The sequence below is a fragment of the Caloenas nicobarica genome, chromosome 12, assembly GCF_036013445.1.
Source record: "Caloenas nicobarica isolate bCalNic1 chromosome 12, bCalNic1.hap1, whole genome shotgun sequence".
NCBI classification, from domain to species: Eukaryota; Metazoa; Chordata; class Aves; order Columbiformes; family Columbidae; genus Caloenas; species Caloenas nicobarica.
The window spans coordinates 2252611-2277890 of NC_088256.1; the positions used below are offsets into that span (position 1 = coordinate 2252611).

The following is a 25280-nucleotide window of genomic DNA, read 5'->3' on the forward strand; positions in this document are numbered from 1 at the left end:
TTTCTCCGGCGCCGCTGCCGCCCTGCTCGGTAACGGCGGGAGGGAACGGCCGCCGCGCGCGCTTTCGGGCCCCGCCTCCTCCCTCGCTCGCGCCGCCGCTGCGCGCGCGCCCGTCGCCGGTTAAAGGAAAGTGGGCTTGGGGGGGGGGGAATGAGTCGTACTCCTGCGCATGCGCGGAGAGGCGCGAGGCGGCGGCGGGCCGCGGGAGGGCCAGCGCGGCCCCGGCGCGGTCACAGCCCAGGGGGCTGCGGGGGGTCCGGGCGCCTTCCGAGCGGCCTCCCTCCTCAGCGGCCTCTCCCCTCAGCGGCCTCTCCCCTCAGCGGCCCGGCCTGCCCTCCGTGGCCCGCGAGGGGCTGCGGGCATTTGCTGGGGCTTAGCAAGGCTTTACTAAGGCTTTACTAAGAGCGCTGGCCCAGGCTGCCCAGGGAGGTTGTGGAGTCTCCTTCTCTGCAGACATTCCAACCCGCCTGGACACCTTCCTGTGGAACCTCATCTGGGTGTTCCTGCTCCGGCGGGGGGATTGCACTGGATGAGCTTTCGAGGTCCCTTCCAACCCCTGACATTCTGGGATTCTGTGATTTTACTTTCTGGGGATGAGCCCAGACGAGCAGGGTTGGTGAGTGAGGGGAAAAGGCGTCTTTCCTTGTGTGTACGGTCCTGAAATTAAATGTGCAGGATACAAATGAGCAGGGATCTCCTGAAGCTCTGGTAAACATAAAACATCGCTTCAGGCTGTGGTTTCAGCAGGCAACAAAAAAAATCACAGAGCATCTCAATAAGAACTCAGACATTTTAAACCTCCACCATCAAAAGCAATTTAACCTGAAAGGTCGTATTTTGCACACAAGCAGGTAGATTTTTCTTTTCAGATGATTCAACTCTGACACTGGCAATTACTGGAACAAGGACTCCTGACGGTCACACAGAACCACAGAATGTCAGGGATTGGAAGGGACCTCGAAAGCTCATCCAGCGCAATCCCCCCGCCGGAGCAGGAACACCCAGATGAGGTTACACAGGAAGGTGTCCAGGCAGGTTGGAATGTCTGCAGAGAAGGAGACTCCACAGCCTCCCTGGGCAGCCTGCTCCAGGCTCTGGCACCCTCACCATGAAGAAGTTTCTTCTCATATTCAAGTGGAACCTCCTGTGTTCCAGTTTGCACCCATTGCCCCTTGTCCTATCACTGGTTGTCACCGAGAAGAGCCTGGCTCCATCCTCCTGACACTCCCCCTTTCCATATTGATCCCCATGAATGAGGTCACCCCTCAGTCTCCTCTTCTCCAGCTCAGAGCCCCAGCTCCTCAGCCTTTCCTCACACGGGAGATGCTCCACTCCCTTCAGCATCTTGGTGGCTGCGCTGGACTCTCTCCAGCAGTTCCCTGTCCTTCTGGAACTGAGGGGCCCACAACTGGACACAATATTCCAGATAAAGACATCATCATTCTTTTCACATGCTCCTCCAAAACGTGTATGTTGGACCCAAATACACCCTCTGGCACCATATGATAAGTGTGAGCTGTTTTCTTACAGTCATCAAGGACAATTGCTATAAACAGTGTTTTTTGTTATGAGTCGGCTGGAACATCCAGTCTGGCGCTGACCCTCCTGACGGTTGTTCTGGGAAGGCTTGGTCTGTGCAAAGACGCTGGGTTTGCCTCCAGTCTGCTCATTCACCAGCACCCACCGTGTAGCCTTTGCTACATTTACGTGATTTCACGTGAAATAACATGGTCGAGGTCTGTCCCCGCACGCAGCCGCATCCCTGGTGAAATAAGATCTTTCATGTCTGTAGAAAATAGCATGACCTCATCCGTGACGCAGGAGAAATCTGCGTGCAGATGACCCTTCCTCCACAAATACGTGGGGATACCAGGAATCAGGAATATTTATATCTTTAATTGCTTTTTTGTTTGGGAGGGCGGAGCAGGGAGGGGGGAGCAGGGAGGGGTTGCTCAGCAATTCTTAAAGAGTTCAGGCCAAAACAAAGCCTGTTGTTTTTAGAATAGCTGCAGGTTCCTTTTGGGTGATACATGTGTTTGTGGGGGGAAAAAATGCTGTTGAACCCTTTGTGACGATGCTACACCCTGGTGCCAACGGGACAGCAGTTCTCAGGAACTAGGAAATTTTCCCCTAGGAAATGTGTGAAGAAGGAACAGGCAGGACCTCAGAGCAGCAGTCCAGACCTCTGTCTAGACACAGGGGTGATTTTTGAAATATCAGATCGCCTATTTGCCGAGCCAGTTTGCTGAACCCATCCCTTCCTTCGAGAACACCCTTCCTCATGGGTACCGTTTCTCCTCTCCCATTGCCGCATCTTCCAACAAAGCGTTCGGTGACTTGACTGACAGTCGTGCCTGTAGGCCACTGAGAAGCAAAAAACCAACGCTAACCATCAGATCAAAGGGCCCGCAACAGGAATGTGTGAAACGGTGAGGAAGCTTCATGTGAGCAAAGATGGTTTATTAGAGCTGTATGCTGAGGTTAAACATTTGCTACAGGGAAATGCGATGCTGAGGAGAGACGGTGCAAAATATGTGATGGACAAATCCTGTTTCCCATAAGGCCACGCACCCGTCAGGAACTGTGGACTCAGTGAGTTATTTCTGCAGATCATCTTCTCAAAGTGCACCTGTAGTTATAGGCCCATCTGTTTTGGTATTTTAAACAGTTGCCCTTCAACTGTGGCATAACGAGACGTGTAACAACTGCTGTACCAGTCGTTCCCCACCACAGGTACAGGTACCAGCAAGAAACCACTGGCCGTGGTTTACCAGAAATGAGCAATCTGGGGAGACGAGATGCTTTGTGAGCCTCTTTTACATCTTGGTCACTTAGAAATGTAGGCAGCCAAAATCAGTAGTCATTTTTGAATGGTATAGTGGCCTAAAAAAAGCAAAGTAGCACTCATACCGTGAAACACTAACTTGCTAAGCTTTTGCATGCATGCCAGCTTCCATCACTAAGTGCATGAAGAATTATCTAGCTAACAATAGTCTGCATTAGCGCTTTTGACATCCCCTATTTCCATGTTAGAGCTGCTATAGAACTGACTTGGGTGCTTTGTAGACATTCCTAGGGCTTTCAAAGAGAAACCAGTAACTCTCTGGCCACATTCAGAGCTGTACTGTTAAGGCATAGAGCCTGACTTTCAGGTTTTGGTATTCAGCTTTCTCAGCATCTGAATTAAGGGCTAAAATTATGTGATTCTGACTTTTAGTAAGTACAGCATCTGCTAGGAGTTCAATTTTGTGAGTGAGCATTTGCAATATACATAATTTCCAGCAAGAAGAGAGGCGCTACAGGAAGCCTTGGCGAGGTGGGGGGAAATTCAGATTTCAGTCCAGCAGTGCTCCTTGTCGGGAGAGGCAATTGAGATACCCATTCTCTGGCACATTTGGTATGGCCATGAGATGTCAACCATCAGAGGCCACTTTAAACTACCAGGTGAAGGAGAGTGTTATCTGCCCAAACAGACAGCAGACACACGTGCTGCTGCAGCAACCCACTAGGGAGTAGGCAGGAAAGGGAAATTAAAGCTGACACACAATTAGAGTAAAGTGAGTCTGCAAATGCTCCTGAAAGCCCATGGAAAGCAAATGGAAATCAGGCAGAAGCTATTTCTAGGCAGAATTTGGGGGTGAGAGGAGCAGAAATAGGCTTTTGCTAACAACTAAATTCAAACCCTCCCAAGAATCCAAATTTAGTGTTTAACACTTCTCATATCTGCTTGCTTTGTGCCAGCTCACACACACTAAGCTGCAGTCTGATTGCAGAAATGAAAGAAAAAAAAACGAACAACCACCAAAAAAACCCAGAAAAGGTTTCTCGTAATAGCTTAAATAGACCTAAGGAGCTCTGCCTGACTTCCAGCATAGGGAGCACTATGGAATCTTAATGAAGTTAAAGCCAGGCGGAGGGGCTCGGCACCTTTGGAAAATCAGCCCACTTATCTTTGTAGATGCCACTGCCTGCTCCTGTTAACATTGGCACTTGTATGCAGCTGGCAGCACAAACCAGTGGATGTTAAACTCATTCATTGTGATGAGGCAACAAGAGGGAAAATAACTTGAGGAAAAGGGGAATAGCAGGAATTCTGCTATCTTAGCCAGTCAGGAACCACCAGATATATTCCGACACGTGCTGCTGAGGACTTTCCCCTGGCTGCCTTCTCCAGCTTTGCAAAACCCTGCAAGCAAACAAAGAGAAGGTGAAGGCAGGAGCTGGGTACCACACAAAGCACAGTGTTACACAGGTCAGTGGAGCAGGTGAACGTGCAGGAATGGGATGAAAAAGGCTGACCAGTCACATTGCATTAAGAGGCAAAGAAAGCAGCCGTGCACGCAGTGAGGCAGGTGCCCCTCTCCCTCCTTCTCTCTGTCGTGATCCCTGACCCCAGTGCAGCAACAGGGTTTCTGGTTGCTACTGTGGTGACTCCTGCCCCATCCAGATAATCACACTAGACCATATGCAACCTACTTCCTTGTTGATTTGTTAACAGAATGTACAACTCTTTAGTTTGCCCAGCGGTTTTCACTTCAAAGGATCTTTATGCGGAGCAGTAACCGCACCTGCCACTGACATGCTGCCGCCCAGCCCCCTGCAGCGGCTGAGCCCAGGACGCAGGAAGAACTGTTAATTACCTGCTAGGAGGAACTCTTAATTACCTTCAGAGAGGACTCCCAAGCTCTAAGGGACATTCCTCTCATCGTTCAAGCCAGGCTTCTGCTTGTCTCCCCCACGTGAAGCTAACACAGCCTCTTTATCACATTATGGGCAGAGATTCTGGTTCTAAGCGAGACCCCTGGGACCAGCTCTAGCTAATTCTGCAACAAGGGTCACCGCTTCCCACTAAAAAGCCACAGGAAAATCTCTGTATGTGTCACTCAGTAAATGTGCGGGTTAAACGCTCTTCATTCAGTGAACTCCATGAGTGCTCTCTCATCCAGCCATTTATGCTGACACCGTGAAGGGGCACTCACCTAGAAGAGCTTCTGGTAGCACTTGTCACAGTGGACAATGTCCCGGTGGATGAATATTTTATCCAGAAGGTCTCCCATTGCTTTGTGGCAAATTCCACACTGCCAAAGGGAAAACAGGGTGGTTGGACAGTGACCAAAGCACCACACAATAATGACAGCGTGGAGGGAGCTGAGAAATGAATAGTCTCTATTATTTTGTAAAGATGTGAGGATGCCAAAGCGTGACCTAGTTTGAGGCTAAACTTTTCTAAAACAGACAAATGCCCCTGCAGGCTTCCTCCTCCCACGCTCACCATTTCCACAGACTTTACTTGTAAACTTTGCAAAGGTTGAGAGATTCAGCAAGACCTGCAGTGGGGCACAATGGCCAAAAAGCAGCAAGTCTGCCACAAGGACAGGGACATGAGGAAAGAGGGTGGTGCTATTCTCCCAGCTGACAATAAAGAATTCTTCTTGTTCTAATACACATTTATTTGAGGAGCTGAATAACTTTTGAGTACACAACCAACACCTATGACTACATGGCTCTTTTTTTTTTTGTCCCGATGCGGATGCAAGGATTTGGTACACACTATATACGTTACTCTGAAAGTCTGAGGATGGAATTCACACCAAGATTCCTCCTCCCACCACTCCATTTCACAGCAGCACACAGAAGGCAGTCAGTAGTTAAGGGTTTTTTTTTTACCCTGAAACAGTATTCGTGGCAGCAGATGTTCAGATGCTCTATTATGATCTTGGGGCAGTCTCGGATCTCACGGCTGCAGTAACTGCAAACGGGTTCACTGGACCTGTGAAGGAACAGGAGAGTGAATTCCTCTGTAACACAAACTGGTTCCAGTCCCAGTGCTGGTACCAGAGGTTTCTTACCTAACACCAGCACCGCTCTCTGTGAGCAACCTGCTTCTACATGTGTTTGACTGTGTCCGGTGACAGTACAGAGGGACACGTGTTATCCCAGGGATGCAGAGACCACAACAGCAGGGCAGTACAGATCTTTAAGTCCATATCACTGTATTTTCCAAAGACCATTTACAATTCATGCTGTTATTTCACCAAACACACACCAATGTTGTAAAAAAGCAAAACCTTAAGGTCATTTCTGCTTAACAGTTTGCTGAAACCCCCAAGGCAGCCCTAAACTGTCCTACCTCTGCATGGGAGCGCCGGACAGGTAGCTGTGGTGGCTATAGGGTGCTCTCTCCAAATTGGTCAAATCCACAAGGCTGCCACTGGAGACAGAGGAAATATCAGCACTTGGCAGTGATATATGGGAAAAGCATCTCAGATGGAATCATTAAGCACTAACCTAAAGTCCTAACTGCAAGGTCCCAGTTGCCTGTTCCTTGGAGAGAAGGTTGGTCCTTCCTAACCAGCTCTGAAAAGGCATTTCCCTAATGGAGAGGGCTGCCCTGACAGACAGAGCAGGGCTGTCAGCAGCACTATCCACATCTTTGCTGTATTCACGCTGCATGTTCTCCATAGGGGCAGCAATATCCCGCTCCCTGCCCCACACCACAGTCACTGTGCCTCAGGTCAGCCCCAGAGCCTGCTCTGGGCTCAGCCTGGCAGAGGTTTGCAAGGAGCAAGAAGAGACAGCAAAGAGCTGGTGGCCCTGGCACCTGACTTCAGAGCACTGAAAAATGTGTCTGGCTGCTGCTGTCCCCACGGGGAGAGGCAGGATGTGGGCAGCGTGGCTGGGAAATGGGGACATGCACCCTGAAATGGGGTGGCACGGGCACACAGCAGGTCTGCCACCCTGTCACCCTTCATGCCAGGAGGAGCGGGGGGTGTCAGGAAGCCAGTGCTGTCAGTCTCACAGGAGGGTCTGTGAACTGCGGCTCAGGAAGGGGATGAGAAGACCTAACAACCTTGCTAAAGCAAAAGGAAAGACACCACTGCCTCCTGCTCTCTCCCTCCTCTGGTATGTTCCCGACCACATGCTTCCACCCCCTTACTCCTTGCCAGCCATCAGTCCCCTCTGTGAGCCAGGTTGTCTCATCAAAATGGCAGAAAAAGCAAGACTGAGTGGGCTGGGAGCAGGGATAAAAAGCAGGGGAGCAAGAGAGAAGAAGAAGGAGCAAGGGCTCCTCTGTCAGCAAGAGCCACGGCTGCCTCGGCTGTGCTGCCCAGGGGTTCACTGCATCCCATCAGCAGGTCTGGAGCTGGGACAGGCACAGGCTGTGGCCCAGACCATGGGGACCAATGTATTTTCCACTGGCTGCGAGACATGACTGGCAAACCCTGCACTGGCTGCTGGGCTGGGAACCTCTGCTCTGCCCTGGTGAGACCACATCTGGAATATCGTGTCCAGTTCTGGGCCCCTCAGTTCCAGAAGGACAGGGAACTGCTGGAGAGAGTCCAGCGCAGCCACGAAGATGCTGAAGGGAGTGGAGCATCTCCCGTGTGAGGAAAGGCTGAGGGAGCTGGGGCTCTTGAGCTGGAGAAGAGGAGACTGAGGGGTGACCTCATTCATGGGGATCAATATGGAAAGGGGGAGTGTCAGGAGGATGGAGCCAGGCTCTTCTGGGTGACAACCAGTGATAGGACAAGGGGCAATGGGTGCAAACTGGAACACAGGAGGTTCCACTTAAATATGAGAAGGAACTTCTTCATGGTGAGGGTGCCAGAGCCTGGACCAGGCTGCCCAGGGAAGTTGTGGAGTCTCCTTCTCTGCAGACATTCCAACCCGCCTGGACACCTTCCTGTGTAACCTCATCTGGGTGTTCTTGCTCTGGTGGGGGGATTGGACTGGATGAGCTTTCGAGGTCCCTTCCAATCCCTGACATTCTGTGATTCTGTGAACCTGTGAAATCCTGTCCCCAATACACCCATCAGTAAAAATTCTCTGGCCTCATTGGGGTCCTGATGTTTACATATGGACCCTATAAATAGCAGCTATTTTCATGGCTTACTAACCTCCCAAATCCTGAACTATTATGCAGGGAAAGGCACAGCGCACATCCTTGGTCTCACCTAGCTGAGTGTTCCCTCTCTGCCTTCTGTTTGCCTGTGGTATTTTAGACGCTGCAGCACTACGCTTATCTTTGGTTGTTGACATCTGCTTTGCCGACCTATAGAAAAGGCCAGAGATTTCTGGCGTGTGTAATCAGCTACCCCTGTCATGCCAACACAGCACTGAGGGAGGATAAATGCCAGCAGGGAGGCATCAAACTGGCTGTTAACTGGCTGCCCCATCAATGTAAACACACGGTACATAGGGCCAAATTCTTCTTGCAGTCACATTGGTGTCCACCTCGAGTAGCTTTACTTAGTTTACTTAGCAGAATGCAAAAGACTGAAGATTTAAGCTTGAAAATGACATCTTTTAACTTTTTCTAACTCTTAAGTAACTTTTTTTGAGTGAGAACCTTCAATCTGCACATTTTTCTCACCAATTCCAATAACTTACATGTGCAAACGGACAGTGAAGCCTGACTACCAAATATGCAGCCTAAAAACTTGCAGCACAGTGTTTTCATCCTGCCAGCCCACTCAGAGGGGAAGTTTACCCCTCCATGAAGGCTTATGGGACGGAAATCCTCCTGTCACCGCAACGGGACTGCAGCGATGTCCGTCTGGGTCCCCAAAGCAGGGCTGCTGCCTTAGCAAAACTCTCTGCCCACCCAATGTAATAATCCCTCCAGGGCTAATTAGCTCAGGCACAACGGCAGGCATGCTGACGCAGTGCTAACGGCTCCAGCTCGGAGCTTGTTCGGCGCACGTTGGCTGGCAAGGCCACGCACTGTTGCTTTGCACACGTATGTAGACACACGACTGCGTGTGGACACTCCTCGTACCTGCCGTAGCGTGGGGAGGCTGATAACTCGCTGCTGTTCACGTACTCCTTCACAAAGAGGACCCCTTTTCTAGGAAGGGATGGAAACAGAACGAGAAGCATTTGCATTAGAAGAGGCCAGAGCTAATGAGAGACAGCGCGACAGACCACGTGTGCACTTGGATTTGTAACGTATGCGTGAAAAGACAGAGTGAGATGCTGTTGTTCTTGAATAAATACTAAATATCAAGCATTGTTGCTAAATAAGACCTAATGTACCCCTCTAATTAACCCACCAAAACAAATCAAGTTAATTAAAAAGAATGGGATGGATAATATAACTCTTTCATCTAGTTATCCCCTGTTTTGCAAGGATAAGTCTTTTTCAAAATCATGCCAGGATTATGCACACAATAAGTATTTAGAGAGCTTGTGGTTCTGCCCATTAACATCAAAACCCTACTGGCACAGCGCTGTTTTGTCACTGGAACATCTCCAGCGTTTTCACCCATTATAAATTGCTGCTGTTTTGTTTTGAGGATGTTTGTGCCTACAGAGCCGACCTTTCTTGCCTATTCCTCCCTCTTTGACATTTTGATTTCAAAATGACATGCCCCCATCTGTCTGTCTGTCTCCAGCTCTGTCACAGACCGAGGGGAGACGCTGTGCCCACCGGCTTTCTTTCCACAGCCATGACATGAACTAATCAGGCTCTTTCTCCATGGTGCATTTTCATCGCTGCCTGTAAGCTATGGTTAATCCTCTCTTCTTACATGAGCAAACTAAGCCATGTCACAGCAAAGGAAGAAAAGGAAAAGCTTTTTTTTAACTTAGCATGGCAAATGCCATGCCAGGCATTTCAGATGAGTCTCCTACTTAGGCAGGTGGTGTGATAACCAGGATGCAGCAAGGCCAGCAGGACACACATATTGGCCATGCTGACTTTGAAACCCCTCCCTAAATTGTGTAAAAGCCTGCAGCAGTTTTCACCTTTGAGGTGGAGCCTGTGGAAACCAGAAATCCCAGAATACAGCTCTGACCTGATAGTTGCACTGTAGTACGAGAGATGAGGGTCCTGTGCCAGGCCCACCGAAATCAGATACACTTGCTGGAAACTGCTCACTTGCTCACGATTGACAACAAGGCAAAGAGTTTTCCCAGAGCCCCACGCCTGTGATGATTGTGTACAGCACGAGGAGCTCCATTGTGTCCCTCCAGTTACAGTGTATTATGGAATATTCATGATTTTGCCACACTAAAGAGCAAAGACGCAACTCATACAGTAAGCTACATCCCAATCTCTAAAAATGGGCACCTGGAGAAAGGTACCCAGCCCAGCTCTCATTTGGGTGGCTGTGGCCACCATGGCAATGTCTGTGGCTGAGAAATGTCCCATGGCCCAGATGCCAAGCAGCAAAGCCTGGCTTATCTTCACCAGATAGGATGGCTGCATGCAAAACCTGTACTGCAGTGGGAGGATTGTGACCACCCTTTGCTCTTTACCCGGCAGTGCTGGAATCGGGCTGGTACCCAGAGGCCGCTGGGCTGCTGTGCGGTAAGGTGGCAACTGGGCTGCAGATCCTCTCACTCGAACCTGAGAGAAGCCTGTTGAGAGAGAGAAGAGTCCATGGGCACAAGAAACGTGAGCCTTGACATGATCCAAGCTGGCAGCCAAGACCTGCCACTACTGCTAGGAGGGTAGTTTGGGAGGGTGCAATATTAAGGCCCTTAAACATACAGATTAATTTGTCTTTATCATGGACCAGAAATGCTCCTCTCTCTTTTTACATCTGCCACATAACTGCACTACTTCCCTGGAGAAGTAATTTGGAAAAATCTCATTTATAGGGCCATGGGAGAAAAGATCAAACAAGATCTTCAAGTAAGTACAGATTTCAAATGAATCACGTAGCCTGAACGAGAGCAGCTATGGAGAGAAACGGCACACAACATATTGCAGGGGAGGAGGAGATGTGGGACATGTTGGCCAAAGTCCAACATAACTATCCCCAGCACCACCATCCCCAACTAAATAATTTCAAAAGCTGCAGAAGGAAGAAGACAGCAAATCTATGGCTACTAAAATGTCATCGGAAAACAGCTCTGCCTACCCACTCAGCAGTGAGACCTGTTAAGTTTGCCTTGCAAGGATGAAGCTGATCTTGACTGGAGCCAGTCCTAGGCTTACCCAAGGATCTTGTGCCTCCTGTTCACACCCACAACATATTCCCCTTTACAGAGCCAACACTCAGACCTGCACTGGTGCCTCCATACAGTGCCAGACCGCATGTGGATGGACTGACACTGCCGTGAAGGGCTGCAGAACACCCAGGGTAATGGTATTCTGTATTGGATACCAACCACCCATTCCAATAGCCTTGTTCTGGGACCAGTTCAGTCATTCAATCGTTGACATTCCAGAGATAATGATCCTCTCTCTCGACACCTCTCTTCGCTTTTAGCTCTCTGTTTTTCTGTAGCTTCTGCAAAGGATGATTTCTTGTCAAGTCAGGGCAGCCAGGAACCAGCCCTCCATTCTTCTGTCACTGTTCTGGCACCCACGTGGTGAAAAATCTCCAGAGATGGATGTGTCACAGATCCTGTGCTGGGCAGCTTTTGCTAGGAATGGTTTAAGAATAGTTCTATGCCTCTAGATCACACATCCACTCCTAGAAACATTTCATCTCTCCTTCAGCTCTTGGCTTTGCTTCCTAGCTTCTCTTCCTCAGCAGTTTCGTGGAGGCTTCCCTCACAACCATCAAGACTACCCGTTTACCTGGTGCTGTTATAGTTTAAGCTGTCCATGTAGAACGGCACCCTGTGGCTTCTCTGGGAAGTGGTGGTGTCTCTGGGAAGGGAGTCGTAGCTACGAAAGGAAGTGACACAATCTCAAGCACTGAACTTGGGCACGTGAGGGAATCTCAGTAGTGACGAGAATCTGGGCTGTTTCCCTGCCTAGCATGAAAATCACCCACGCACCACAGCCATCCGTGCAAACCACACCTCACTGCACACACTTCGACCCATGGAATTATTAAGAAGTGGGTCAGGACACTCCAGATATGGAATAAATGTAGCAGTAGGGTTATTCTTTGGGTTAACAGGCCTGGATTCCCTTTGACTCCTTACCGTCCAGCTATGGGGCTAAATTCACAGTGCCCCCTGGCACTAGCGCTGTCATATCTGCTGTTCCTAGGGCTGCTTCTCCCATCATAAACTCTCCCTTCGTAATCTGGGGTAGGTCTGGCAAAGAAGCACAAAGCCCTGATTACATTGTACCAGGAGCCGCTGGAGTCCTCATGTTGCCTAAGGAATATTTTTTCTCAGCGATCACTATGACGGTGCAGTCTCCTGCTCTGCCCATTTCACCTGTGCTGGTTCTGAAGCCACAGGATGCACGCAAAGTTCTGACTCAAAATCTAAGGCTCGAGAGTAAAACCAAAGCAGTTCAGAAATGGATATAGCTTCAATATTGTTTCCGCCCCCTCTCACCAAAACCACCACTGCACCATCTGCACGGGTGAACTGCTGACCCATTGGGGTGTCAGACCTGCAGGTTTTCACTTTTCTAAGACAGAATTCATTATTGGAATGGTTTTAACCTGTGGGCAGAGCTCAGGCTCATTCAATAGAGAAAATGAGCTTATAGTTTATGGTCATTCTTTTCTTGCAAGTGCCCTGGGGCACAGATTATATTTATATTGTATATCAGCGCTTTGATCCTGATTAAAGCTTCAGGCAACTGTATAACTTAATGTTAAACAATGCTGAAAAACACTGCAAATCAATGCTGCATTAAAGAGAGAAAGAGGGACAGACTAAGCTCATCCTAAGATGAGAAAAAACCCTGCTCTGGGCAAGAACTGCATTCAGTCTATGATACAAACCCAAGGGCAGGAAGGGAGTGCGAGTTTCTTGCACTGCAGAGAGACGTGTCAGCATCACACAGTGCTGGCCAGGTGATAACAGGCTATGAAGTACAATAAATGTCTGTCCCATTTTTTCTAGTCCTAGTCTGCAAATGCCTTCAAAAGCAAACGAGAGCTTTGTGACACCAACTTTCTGAAAAAAAGCTAAAAGGGTGAAGGCTACATTCAGGTCACATGAACAGAGATATCTATACATAAATAGTAGTTATAATCATACAACTTGTCTCTTATGTCATTCGGGGTCATGAGAAATAAAGAACAGACTGCTCCTGAATCATGGCTTCTGCAGCTACAGAGGAGAAGCAGATATGGTCTCTACACATCTGTCAGGTTTCTGGGCACCATGTAGGTGGTTTGAATACAACCTGCCAAGAAGTCTGCAGTGCTACGGAGCAATTATGAGCTCAGATCTCCTGAATCCCTTCTTCAGCCCTTCAGGCCCAAAAAATGATCCTGCTCCATGCGTTGTGAGACCTGGCAATACTGTTGCTCCCTCTGGGAACAAAATCCTGTTCTCACTTCCTTGACGCAGTGATTGTACAACCTGGACCAGAGTTTCTGTCAAATACTTTGGTGCCAGCAGCTTTCCCTGTCTCCACCTCCCATCCCAAGCCCTTACCTTCTGCTGCTGCTGAATACTTGGCTGTCTACGTAGGACGGTATCCTGTGACTGGGTGCTGACACGCCGGTGTGAAAAGGCTGGTGCTCCATGTGCAGTGGCGTGGGATGCTGGGTCTCATATGCACTGAGCGCACTGTCTTTTGAGCTGAAGTTAGACCTGCTAAAGAATTAGAGCCAATTTGACCATAAAGCAAATGACTGTATTTCCTATGACCAGCTCACATGAGTGTTCAGAATTTGCAGAGGCTGGATTGTGCCTCTTTCTACTGGCAAGAAGAAAAACGTGGGACACCGTGGTGTTAATATGTTCTTAAGGTCAGGGGGAATGGCAGAGGACTGCACTCCTTCCCCTCACCTGCATGAGCTGAACTCCCAGTACAATGAAACGCTGCAAGATTCAGCAGTTCTCTGAGTTAATTTGCCAACTGAAATGAAATATGAACAATCATACAGAATCATAGAATAGCTTGGGTTGGAAGGGACCTTCCTGGCTCCCGCAGTGCCACTCCTGCCATGAGCAGGGACATCTGCACCAGCTCAGGTTGCTCAGAGCCCTGTCCAGCCTGGCCTGGGATGTCTCCAGGGCAACCTGGGCCAGGCTCTCACCACCCTCAGTGTCAAAAATTTCTTCCTCACATCTGGCCTGAATCTCCCCTCCTTTAGTTTAAAACCATCACCCCTTGTCGTATCACAACAGGCCCTGCTAAAAAGCCTGTCCCCGTCTTTTTTATTGGCCCTTTTAAGTATGGAAAGGCCGCAATAAGGTCTCCCTGGTGCTTCTCTTCTCCAGCTGAACACCCCAACTCTCTTGGCCTGTCCTTCCAGCAGAGCTGTTCCAGCCTCAGATCATTTCTGAGGCTCCTCTGGCCCCTCTCCAGCAGGTCCATGTCTGTCCTGTGCTGAGGACCCAGAGCTGGACACAGTAGGGTGGGGTCCGAAAGCTAATGTTCCTTTTGTCAATATAATTTGATAAGCTTACCCTGGGTGGGGAAATTTACACAGGTCCAGGACTTCAGCCAGGGTTGTATCAAGAAGCAAGAATGGCAAAGGGTGAGGATTTGGGAGCCAATGATGGGGAGGAACAAAGAGACAGTCCCACTGTACCTGGCTGCCACTGGGTTGGGCTCATTGTGCCTCCAGTCTCTTGGGCTCTCACGGTAACTCTCTGTGGTGGGGTGGGTTTGTTCTTCAAAACCTGGAGTGATCCTGGCCAGGGAGGAAAAACCCTGTTAGCAGCTTTAGTGCTTGTGTCTAAACCTGCCCCCTGCGATGAGTAAATGCAGTAATATCATGATGATGTTGGTTTCTGATTTCAGTAGCCAAGAAATGAGCATTTGTTGCCAGAACAGGGCAACAGCGAGAACACAAGATGTTTGAGACTACAGTGAAGACATGCCCGGTCCTCTGGCTCCGTACCTTTCCCAGGACGGGTCAGATTCACTTGCACATCGGGTTTCTGGAGCAGCAATGCTGCTTTCTCTAGGCAGAGAGCTGGACCTGCCAAGACAGAGACCATTACAGTCTGCGGAAGTGCCACTGCGCACAGAATTACTGTAGGATCATAGAATCATTCCGGTTGGAAGAGACCCTCAAGATCATCGAGTCCAACCACAACCTAAATCTAACACTAAACAATGTCTCTAAGAACCTCATCTATGTGCCTTTTAAACCCCTCCAGGGATGGTAACTCCACCACTGCCCTGGGCAGCCTGTTCCAATGCCCAACAGACCTTTCCAGGAAGAAATTGTTCCTAATATCCAATCTAATCCTCCCCTGGCACAACCTGAGGCCATTTCCTCTTGTCCTATCACTTGCTACTTGGGAGAAGAGACCAACACCCTCCATGCTACAACCTCCTTTCAGGTAGTTGTAGACAGCGAGAAGGTCTCCCCTCATTCTCAGATGTAGATGCAACTCCTGGTGAATCTCCTGCATCATGAAAAGTACAATATTCCTGCATGGGAATACGCCAGATAACCAAAAAACAAACAAGCAAAAAACCCCACCACCACCACCAAAACCCAAAACCAAACCAAACCAACAACCAAAAACCACAGAGGGAAAAATACAGACCTTTTCAAAAATAAAGCTAAAAGGAAAGGAAAAAAAAGCTCCTGATGACCATCAGTTACCTGTTTACTCTTTACAAACCTGACATTTTAACCCTGGTCATTTAGTTCTGACCATTACAGGTTATCCAGTACCTCTGTGTTACCCTTCAGACTGCATAAGAGCATGACCTGGCCTCATCTAGGTACCGTCTCAGAAGTGTATCCACTAGATAAACCCGCTGCAGAGCCACCCGGGATTTACACCTGTCTACATTAATCTAGGGAAATGTTCGTTTGCTTTTTCTATCTGGTTTTATATCTTTGTGCACACCGACCCCTCTGGGAATACTGATACCCTGTAGAAAATCTGAAACTGCCTTAGGTTCCTGTATCAAAATTGCATTTAATTAAACTCTAAGAAATAAATTCTCAAAATGCTTTCAAAGATCCTCTCCTGAAACATTAAGGTTGATGAAAGAGGAGGCAGCCCTTACACTTTACTTGCTACTAGTTGAGGCAATCCCTACAAGTTCGCTAAGTGGTAAGCCAGAAAACGATGACAGCAAGATCAATTTGTTTTGGTTACTCTGCAACAAGTGTAGATACCTTAAATTCTTACTTCTGGCAAATCACTAATGTTCACTGAGCTATAGATTCCCATTTGGGTTGGGATGTTTTAAGTACCAAAAGAAGACATGTTTGTCCAGGAGCTCAGGCTCAACATCAGTTTGCTGAAAAGGGCAGGAGGTGACTCCCAAGCCCTTCAGGAGCGATGGTGCAGCCGTGCTCCCAAGTGCTCCCTAGGGAAGTCTGACCCAAAGTTACTGCACCTGCAGGCACTAAGACTCTCAGATCAGGATTCTGAATTTATCTCAGTAACCCGGTAAGCTTGACAGCTTATCCAAAGCAAGACTGGGGGAGGCATGGAGTTTTATCCCTCTTGGTCACTTTGCTGGGGGATACTGGAGAGAAAGGGGATGTTTTCTCTCTGTAACATTTTCTTCATCAATCTAACTTCCACTCACATCCCTGGGGACTGGGAACAGCTCCTTCTGCCTCCCTGCGTGATGAAGACTATGACTGAAGATTTTGTGGTACATCCAGGGTAGCTCCATTTGTCAGGAGAACGGGATGGTGACATGATTGCTCTCTCCCTGCTGCTTTTCCCAGCGCCCCTTCCTGAGCTCCCTCCTCCACAGGCCTCACTAACCACACGCGCTGCTGTCCCACATGAAAAAAGCCCAGCTTGTTGACTCCTGACCCCAAACACAGCACCCTCAGTCCATTCTCTAGAACCACCTGCAGCAAACCCCCTATGTTCTCTCATTGGAAAAAGCAGGCCCATTATTTCTCTTGCCTTCTTGAAGTGACTTCTTCACTCTGCACACAGGGTGACATCCCCTTGTTAACATCCGTGGACCTGGGGGAGAAGAGCAGCCTGGTTTACGAGTTGATTTGAACATGGGTTCCTCATGAAACACATGCATGAGGAAGCTCAGTTTGACCAAGAGCCTCAACTCTTCAAATTTAGGGGGAAAATATGGACAAAAGCAAAGAAATCAGTCCATGAAGTCCTTTCATTTGGACATTTAGCCCTGTGCTGTTTTGCACAGGACAGACTGAAGGCACCAAGACAGCCACCACGAACCCAGTGGAGTCACAGGTCTGTGGGAAGGTAAATGGTCCTGTGCCAGGGTGACCAGAGTACACCCCAAGACCTGATGCTGACTGGATAAATTTGGAAATGAGACCCAGTGTTACCATGGAGGTGTTAACCCATGCTGGATTAGGTTACTTAAAGGCACAGAATCATTTTAGTTGGAAGAGACCCTCAAGATCATCAAGTCCAACCACAACCTCACTCTGGCACTAACTCATGTCCCTGAGAACCTCATCTATGCACCTTGTAAACCCCTCCAGGGATGGTGACTCCAGCACTGCCCTGGGCAGCCTGTTCCAATGCCCCACAACCCTTTGGGGAAGAAATTGTTCCCAAGATCCAACCTCAACCTCCCCTGGCACAACTTAAGGCCGTTTCCTCTGGTCCTGGCACTTGTTCCTGGGGAGCAGAGCCCGACCCCCCCTGGCTCCAAGCTCCTTTCAGGCAGTTCAGAGATCAGAAGGTCTCCCCTCAGCTCCTGTTCTCCAGGCTGAACCCCCAGCTCCCTCAGCCGCTCCCATCACACTTGTGCTCCAGCCCCTTCCCCAGCTCCGTTCCCTTCTCTCAACTCGCTCCAGCACCTCAAGGGCTTTCTTGTCATGAGGGGCGCAAAACTGACCCAAGGATTTGAGGTTTGTCCTCACTAGTGCCCAGTGCAGGGAACGGTCACTGCCCTGGTCCTGCTGGCCACACTATTCTTGATGCGTTTATTATATACTTATTGCAATATGTTTCTGCTTCCAAATTTAAGGTCTAGACAGCAACTCCTGGCAGTCCAGCTGGACTGATGCTTCCAGCTAATTAGGATGTTTTCTCCCAGGCTTTCATATAAAACCATGGTAAGGGGTTCACTCAGTAGCACTAGAATCAGGCACAAAAGGGGAGCCTGGGAGAAGATTTGACCAGTGTATGTGTGGGGGAAGACAGAAAAGAAATTAACCCTCATCCAACAGGAAAAGGCAGGGGGGGTCATTATCTGATTCCTTACTGAGTCATGCTGGGCTCATGTTCAGTATGTTCCTTGGACCTGGGAGGCTCTGGGTGGACATCATGGTCAGGAGGTTCTTGTCCCTTCTCAGTACGGTCGTTTGAGTCTGTAAACCTAAAATAAAGATCTTTGCTTAAGGCAGTGAAGAAAAAAACATGCTGGGCTGGGTAGACGCCCATTGCCTAGACAAGAGCCAGCAGGCAGGGAGCAGGAGACACTGTTTGGCCAGAGCTTTTCTAAACTGCCCTGGTACCAGTCTGATGGGTATCACACGTATAAATCCCATCCTAGCTTGCAGGGTCACAGCTAGAGGCCTTTCATCTGAGATTGTCGCAGATGGAAAACATTAGGCATAGGAGAAAGCACTCATTCTCAGACTCACAGATGCTTTTAACACCTCAGGACACACTCACGCATGATTTTGCAGCATTCATAAATGCTTGGATAGTACTTGCTGAGATCTCCAGGCAGCAGAAGCTACTGCCTGCCACCGCAGTACCAAGAGAACCACACTGATGCCCAAGGACCCACGCCACGTGCCGAAACTGTCTCTTCACACACTGTGTGATTCTGTCTCATCCAACTGGCTTTTCCCACCAGTGGGGGTGGGAGTCCCTGTGTAATGTGCTGTTATAAAGTCCTCACTCCTGGGTGCAAAGCAGAGGAGCTGTTCTCTGGTCTCAGTTACATTGGGAATGAATAAGACATGAAAGAATTATGAAGTGAATAGAGATTGTCGGTAAGTCCTACTGACCACTTACCCTCCCGGGGTCGGCTCTGCTTTATAGTCATCCGAGGCCCATGCGCTCTCGTGCCCACTTTCTCTAGGGGTGTTCCCCTCTTTCAAATCTTGGGAAGACCTGGCAAAGGAAAAAGAAACCCCACTCATGGCTGTCAAGTACAAACACCTGAAAGCTCAGTTCAATGCACACTGAGAAGAAAGAAAGTCACAAGGCTTTGGTGGAGGATATTCCAAGGGTTAAGCTGTAACCAGCACAATGAAGCACTGGCCTCAGCATGGCACGAAGCACCGATTAGCTGCTTGGAATTCAATGGATGGGTCAAGCAGCAGCCTTTTCACATTCTGAAATTAGCTCTTTAAAATACCAGTCCAAACCATGCTTTCTCTAGACAAACACACTACTTTCTAGTGCGAAAGCAGACCTGCAGGGTATCGCATTATTTATTGAGGCTATATTGTACATCAGAATGTGTGTGCCAGGACAGACATCACATCTGATCCAATGTCTGATAACACCTGAGGCTGAATTTGAAATGTTCCTCTCTGTCCAATATTCTGCAGTTTTTTTGTAGCCAGACTCGCTCATTCAGTGTATCCAATACCACTCAGCGCAGCTGCAACTCCCTGTGCCTTTCTAGCTCAAACTCCCTTTTCTCAGGATGCTTGTTGACTTTGCACTGGATCTTTGGAGCAGCAACGCTGCTGTCACTCAGAGAAGAGCTGGATCTACTGGAGAAGGAGTTGTTCCAGCATGCTAAGTACAGAGGTGGATCTGAGAGAATCGCTTGGGAAACGGCTGTGTTGGAGCTGAGCTTCATGAGACTCAGCAGCTCCATTGAGCTCTGCCTTTTCCCCTGGGACAGGAAGGGCCATCGGGAGCTTTCTGTATGACAATACTGTTCCAGGCGAGGAGTATTAGCCAAGGAAACCTAAGTCATGCCTGCAACGAAGAACGGTAAAGACATGGATGTTCAAAGAATGTTGGACTGAAGAGAAATGTGGCCTATTCCTAGTCCTGCTGCTAATTCAGGATGAGATTCAGCCACCCACGTACAGTTGGCATCTGAAACAGGCCTTCAACAGAGGTGTCCAAAAGGGGTGGGGTGAAGTTTTCACCATTTCTAGAAAGATCCTTTTTCTTTCTCACCCGTAGCAACAGAGGGAGTCTGAACAACCGCTGCAGAGCGAAACACCTCTTTCCTCAGCTGACTCCTGATGGGGGAGTCAAGTGACTCCTCCCTCACTGCAAGCCTTTTGGCAAAACACTTTTTAGATCCTTGGGTTTCTGTTTGCTGATCTAATGGGATAGGAACCCTTTCGGGAGAGCACTGTGGCTGCCTCCACTAAGGTTTTAGGACACACAGTGCTGTAGAAGTGATGACGATGATGATGACAGTTGTTTGGCTGGTTTTCCTGTGAGTTGTTAAAGATGTTTGCCATCTCTGCACTAGAGTGCAACACCCAAAGTACTCAAAAGCTGTACCAGTCCACACGAATGGACTCCCAGGAGCGCACCCTGATTGTCCTACTGCCCCAGCTCCTATCCGGCTCCACATCTCGGGCTTCTCCCTGTGGGGGCAAGGGAGGAGAAGTGGGTGATGCTCATATCTCACCCCAGGACTGGGACAGGATGCGGCAAACATCTCTGTCAAGGCTCATAAGCACAGGACAGGCGGAGCTGAAAGGAGATCAGAGCTGAAAGGTGCCACCTGCAGCAAGGCCAGGGGCTACTGGGAAGAAACGGGGAAATGTTAAATGCATTTGCTGTGTGGTTGCAGCCTTCAGTGAACACGGTAGGCAATTTACTATTTCAATGGCTGTTGGAGAGAGGAGCAGGCTAGACCTTGGACAAATGGCCCTTATTATGCTGTTCTTCTTGTGCTTGGTATTTCCTGAGCAACTGGTATTTCCGAGGCTTTCAACAATGAGAAAGAACATATTAGCAAGCACGGGGTTAGCAGCCCAGGTCCTTACGTCGCTTCATTCCAGTAAGGCTTGCTGTACGCTGGGACCTCGGGACTGGTGTATCTGCTTTCTTGGGGGCTGCTTCTCTCCTCATAGCCCAGGACAGATCTGATAATCAAAGAAAGGCCTGTTACATCTTTAACAACTGGCACATGAATCATTGCACTAGTGAGTACTATCTACTCACCAGGCAAGGCTTGTGTCAATCTGTACTATTCACTGTCCCACACCAGGTTTTTTCTCTAGGGACCATATTTAGATGACAGTTGTATTTCATCTGCCACTCCAGTAGTGTGTAGCATTTCACTGGATTGTCAGTGAATGAGAAGTCAGTGACTGAACCCCACCAAGCACACAAGCACCAAGAGGAGAAAAAAAAAAGCTGGGGTGCTTGGCTCATGTCAGAGAAAGAGCGAGGAGGGATACAATGCAAACCTCTTGGCTTATTTTGCAAGCTGCACTTTAAACCTCAGCACAGTTGCCTTTGTCCCTGGAACAAAAGCTGTGAAACGAAGCCTCTTTATGTGCCTGCCCATTCAGATTTTCCTTAATCCTCAGTATTACTCATACGCCCACTAAATTTACCCCACTCTTACCTCTTGAAGGAATATTCTGTGTCCTCAAGGTGCACAGGGGCTCTCTCAGTAGGAGGAAAAGGGGCATCAGATTGCAGGCTAGACCTGTGAAAAAAAGGAAGGAATCTACAGCTTGATAGCTTGCCAAAGGCTTAATGGGAGACCTGTATGAAATAACAGCACTGCACTTTGTATGAGATCAGGAAACAGAAAGTAATTTTCTCAGATAACTGATTTTCCTTCAGAAAAAGCATTTTTACTATCTCTAACCAAGAACAGAGGCTGTTAGTGGAAGTAACACAGTTACTTGGCCTCAACTTACATGTCTTGGCTGGATACAAGACTTTTCTGGCCTGCCACAGGATCATGCACCTGGGACAAAGTACAATATGAATAACTTTGGGGAAGACCTTCCTACATTACTAGCAGCAGCTCTAGGTCTTGGAATTTACACCATCCTACTGGGAGCCTTGTGATCCTTCTCACCTCAGCTAGCAGGTCAGAAGACACCATTTGCTCGCCTCAAGTAAGCCAGTATGTGGAGTCAGGTCCCAAAATAATGGACTAAAGTAAGTGAAGAAAGCAGCGTCAGGGAGACTAGTGTGTTTGGTGTCAACAGCAGCGACTTTTTCCTGATTCTGTGCCTCCAACATTGTTAGGGAAGCAAGCACGCTTTAAAAAGCATGTGGAATGGAGGTGCTTTTGATCTCAATGCTAAAAGCAATGATAAAGCTGCTGAATCCGCTCCCAGGCTGCTTCTGTAGAAAGATGCCGATGTGTAACAGTGCATAGAAAGAACGCTATTCCCACTGTTTAGCACCCTAGGATTTTCTGGCTCCCTTTGCTTTGTTGGCCAGTTTGGATTCTGCTTTCAGCTCTACTCTGGACAAGTTACTTATTCTCCACCTCACATCTGCCCTCTGTGAGCAGCACCGTGAGCACCAGCACCAAGCCCTGACCTTGCATGTTCAGACTTTGCATCATCCAGGCAGCGAGAGGTCTCGTATTGATGGTGCAGCTCATCTGTAGCATCTGCTGGTCTGTCCCTGCAACCAGAGTTGGACTTCATAAGAGAACATTTTGTGGGTCTCAGAAGGTAGCTTAGCAAGTTAGAGAACACAGCAAGAAGGAAAAATATCAAACATGAGATTTTCCTGTCCTAAACATGACATTTTTTCCTCCTTCCTGCTTAGCTCAGTAAATTTTCTGCAGCAGACCTGAAGGGCAGAGACATAAATTCAACCAGCTCATGCTAGTGCAAGGGAAGGAACTGTAAGATCTCGGTCCATTTGGAGCTGGTGGATCAGGTCCACCCCTCTTTGCAAGTGCACTCCCAGAACACATTTGTTAGGGGTATTAGGTCAGGAAAAGACTCACTCTAAAATCAAGAAGGAAAAGTAAATTTTTCACTGTTAATAGGTTTACACTTACTTTGGTGGGTAAAATCCATCGTTGGCTTCTGTGTGTTCAGGATAGCTGAAAAGGAGAGACAGCAACTTTAGAAAGCATCTTTGGTTTGTGTAATGTTCTACAATTATTTTCTAACGCGTTTAATAAAAAAGAGGAGGAAATCCCTAAAACTTCTCGGAGATGTTCCTCAGTATTTTTCTACAGGAAAAATGGCAAGAAACTTGGGGGCAACTCAGTGTGCCTGAAGTATTATACAAAGGAGCATTTAGTAACTCTGAACATCATCGGCATATGACAGGTGCCAATGGTACGGAATCATCTGGAAATTCAAGCCAGGACTCTTCCAAACCCAGCGGGATGTCCTACAGCCCACAGTTGCAACACCGGTACCTCCATCTGCATGGACAGAAGGGAAGGAGCAGCCCTGACGTCCCCCGGGAGCTGACAAAACAGGGAACTTCAGGTGTTTGAGCCATAACCATATGTTTCTGTTCTTTCTAGGCTGCAGGCGGTGAACAGCACACAGGTAAATAGCTCTCACTCACCTTCTCTTCTGCCTTTCCTCCCTCACTTCCACTTTCTCAGGCTGGACAGGGGCGCAGCCACCGCTCTTTGCAGTTTGCAACCTTTCTTGATTCGTGAAACTCAAAATTTTTTCCAGTGAGGGTGCAGACTCCCTAGAAAAGCCATGAAATGGACTGTAGGGACTGCCACGTGCTGCCGTGGAACAGGCAGGAACTGAGCTGGTTTAGTCACCTTCAGCGGATCACTGAGAAGTCCCTTCAGACTCACAGAGGTTTTCAGATCAAATGAAACCAGGGTTTTCTAGAGAGGGAGGTGTGCCTGACAGCAGCAAGAGCAGCACAGCGTGGAGCCCAAGTGAGGGCGATCTACTGCCTGTGATCTGGGAATCTTCCTCTACTTTCCACAATATCTTAGAGTTAGGACACAACTGTTCCTTGTCACTGAAAATCTAGTTTGCCACACAGGATGCGCAATTTCCTTTTGTGTTTTGGGTTTTGGTTGATTTTTTTTTTAGGGTGTCTCTTGTTGCAAAAGTAAACAGGTAGGTGGAGGTTGGAGGCCTAAAGAGACATTGAGTGTGAACCTCTCTATACTGTAAAAAAAAATAAAATTAAAAATTACATTCCAGAATGGGTTTACATTTGGGAATAAGCCTGGAAAATGCAGAAGTGAACCATAAAAGTTGGTTTGGTTGGTTGGTTGGGTTTTTTTGTTGTTGGTTTTGGTTGTGGGTTTGTTTGTTTGTTTTTCTCGTTTTGTTTTGTTGTGGTTTTTTGTATCATAGAAACTAAAAAAAAACCCCAAACAAAACAAATTGGAACAAAATATCAAACAATTTTATTGAGGAGGGTAGCATTTTCTTTTTTTCCCCTTCCTTAAATAAAATTTTAGAGAAGGAGCTGCAGTTCTGCAAAGCACAGATTGAACCATGTTTTCCATCAGTAAATATCCATTCAGTTTCCAGACAGCTTGAGAGCAGCAGTTTATGATTTGCACACTGCTCAAATCAATAAAGGAATTTCACACTAACTCTACCTTCCATTCGTGGAAACCACAGTTTCTCTGGGGGCCAGTTCATCCCATGGGAATGACTCGGACTTTTCCTTCAGAGGTTTGTCACTAGAAAAAGGAAAATGCCAGTGAGATGTGACCTGATGGCGTTTAGATTGTATCATCCTAGATCATCCTACTAACATTTAATTAGGAGGAGCACAAAATGGGGCTAACTCAATATATCGTGGTAGGAAGGGCCAACCTTCTGCATATCGTGGGCCTGACTGCGGCTCGTGGGTTACGTAGAGACGCGTTGCTCCCTGCAGCAAGGTGCTGCTAACCCCTCCTCTCGGGTGAGCGTACAGACCCTGCAACAGTTGTCCTCTCTCTACTCATGGGCCAGAAAGTCCTTCCTATGGGTCCACCAGCCAGACCTTACACCCAGCTCTCCCTCCCACAGAGCTCTCAACGGTGCGTCCATCTCCTTCCTTCCCTGCCAATTAATCTCTCTCCAGTTCTAGGTGGTTTAAGTAATGAGGCATCCTCTAATTTCTCTGGGAGACTGACTCACAATTAGGAGCAGCTACGTGACCCAAATGACCTCAAGCACAACGAGTGCATTGTAATCAGGCCAGCCCTGCAATGGCATACAGGATGTATTTATGGGCCTCAGTTGAATGACCATGACAAAAGTCCAGCCTTTACCTTTTCTCAAGCACTCTAGACTTTGCTTCAGCCTGAGATATTGGTTTGGGAACATTTCTAGCTTTATCTTCTCTGATGGAGGTGGAGGTTGAGTTGCGATTAACCATATGTGCTACAGAAACTCCTTCGGTGAATTTGAGCCTTCTACAGCTGCTTAAGCACAACAGAGCAAAAGGTGAGGCCACGTGTACAACTCTGCCTACTTCAGTCTAGACACAGCCCAAAATTCAGAGTGGTAACACTGACAACAAAAAAGCCCAGCTAATATGGGGTATATTTGAAAAATCTGAAATGCTCCTGTGTACAGTGCAGAGGATAAAGACTACTGGAGATCAGGGTACAAGGAGGGAGTGATATC

General features: G+C 48.3%; 1 protein-coding gene across 12 annotated transcripts in view; it reads right to left on the minus strand.

The window, feature by feature from the left end:
• Positions 1 to 2439: 2439 nt before the first annotated feature.
• ZNF185 (zinc finger protein 185 with LIM domain) overlaps positions 2440 to 25280 on the minus strand; it is a 51924-nt gene continuing 29083 nt past the window's right edge. The window contains exons 15-34 of one of the 12 annotated variants that reach the window (XM_065643264.1): positions 24260 to 24343; positions 23245 to 23376; positions 22721 to 22765; positions 22249 to 22335; positions 21311 to 21394; positions 20724 to 20822; positions 18769 to 18867; positions 18008 to 18121; positions 16717 to 16779; positions 14724 to 14804; positions 14412 to 14513; positions 13306 to 13467; positions 11887 to 12000; positions 11534 to 11623; positions 10261 to 10362; positions 8780 to 8848; positions 6131 to 6211; positions 5668 to 5770; positions 4980 to 5078; positions 2440 to 4186 (exon numbers count right to left, since the gene is read on the minus strand). In XM_065643264.1, the coding sequence (XP_065499336.1) occupies positions 4980 to 5078; positions 5668 to 5770; positions 6131 to 6211; positions 8780 to 8848; positions 10261 to 10362; positions 11534 to 11623; positions 11887 to 12000; positions 13306 to 13467; positions 14412 to 14513; positions 14724 to 14804; positions 16717 to 16779; positions 18008 to 18121; positions 18769 to 18867; positions 20724 to 20822; positions 21311 to 21394; positions 22249 to 22335; positions 22721 to 22765; positions 23245 to 23376; positions 24260 to 24343 (1810 nt within the window). In that variant the 3' untranslated portion in view covers positions 2440 to 4186. The remainder of the gene's footprint in view (positions 4187 to 4979; positions 5079 to 5667; positions 5771 to 6130; positions 6212 to 8779; positions 8849 to 10260; positions 10363 to 11533; positions 11624 to 11886; positions 12001 to 13305; positions 13468 to 14411; positions 14514 to 14723; positions 14805 to 16716; positions 16780 to 18007; positions 18122 to 18768; positions 18868 to 20723; positions 20823 to 21310; positions 21395 to 22248; positions 22336 to 22720; positions 22766 to 23244; positions 23377 to 24259; positions 24344 to 25280) is intronic. The other 11 variants (XM_065643269.1, XM_065643266.1, XM_065643268.1 and 8 more) reach the window with 11 other exon arrangements.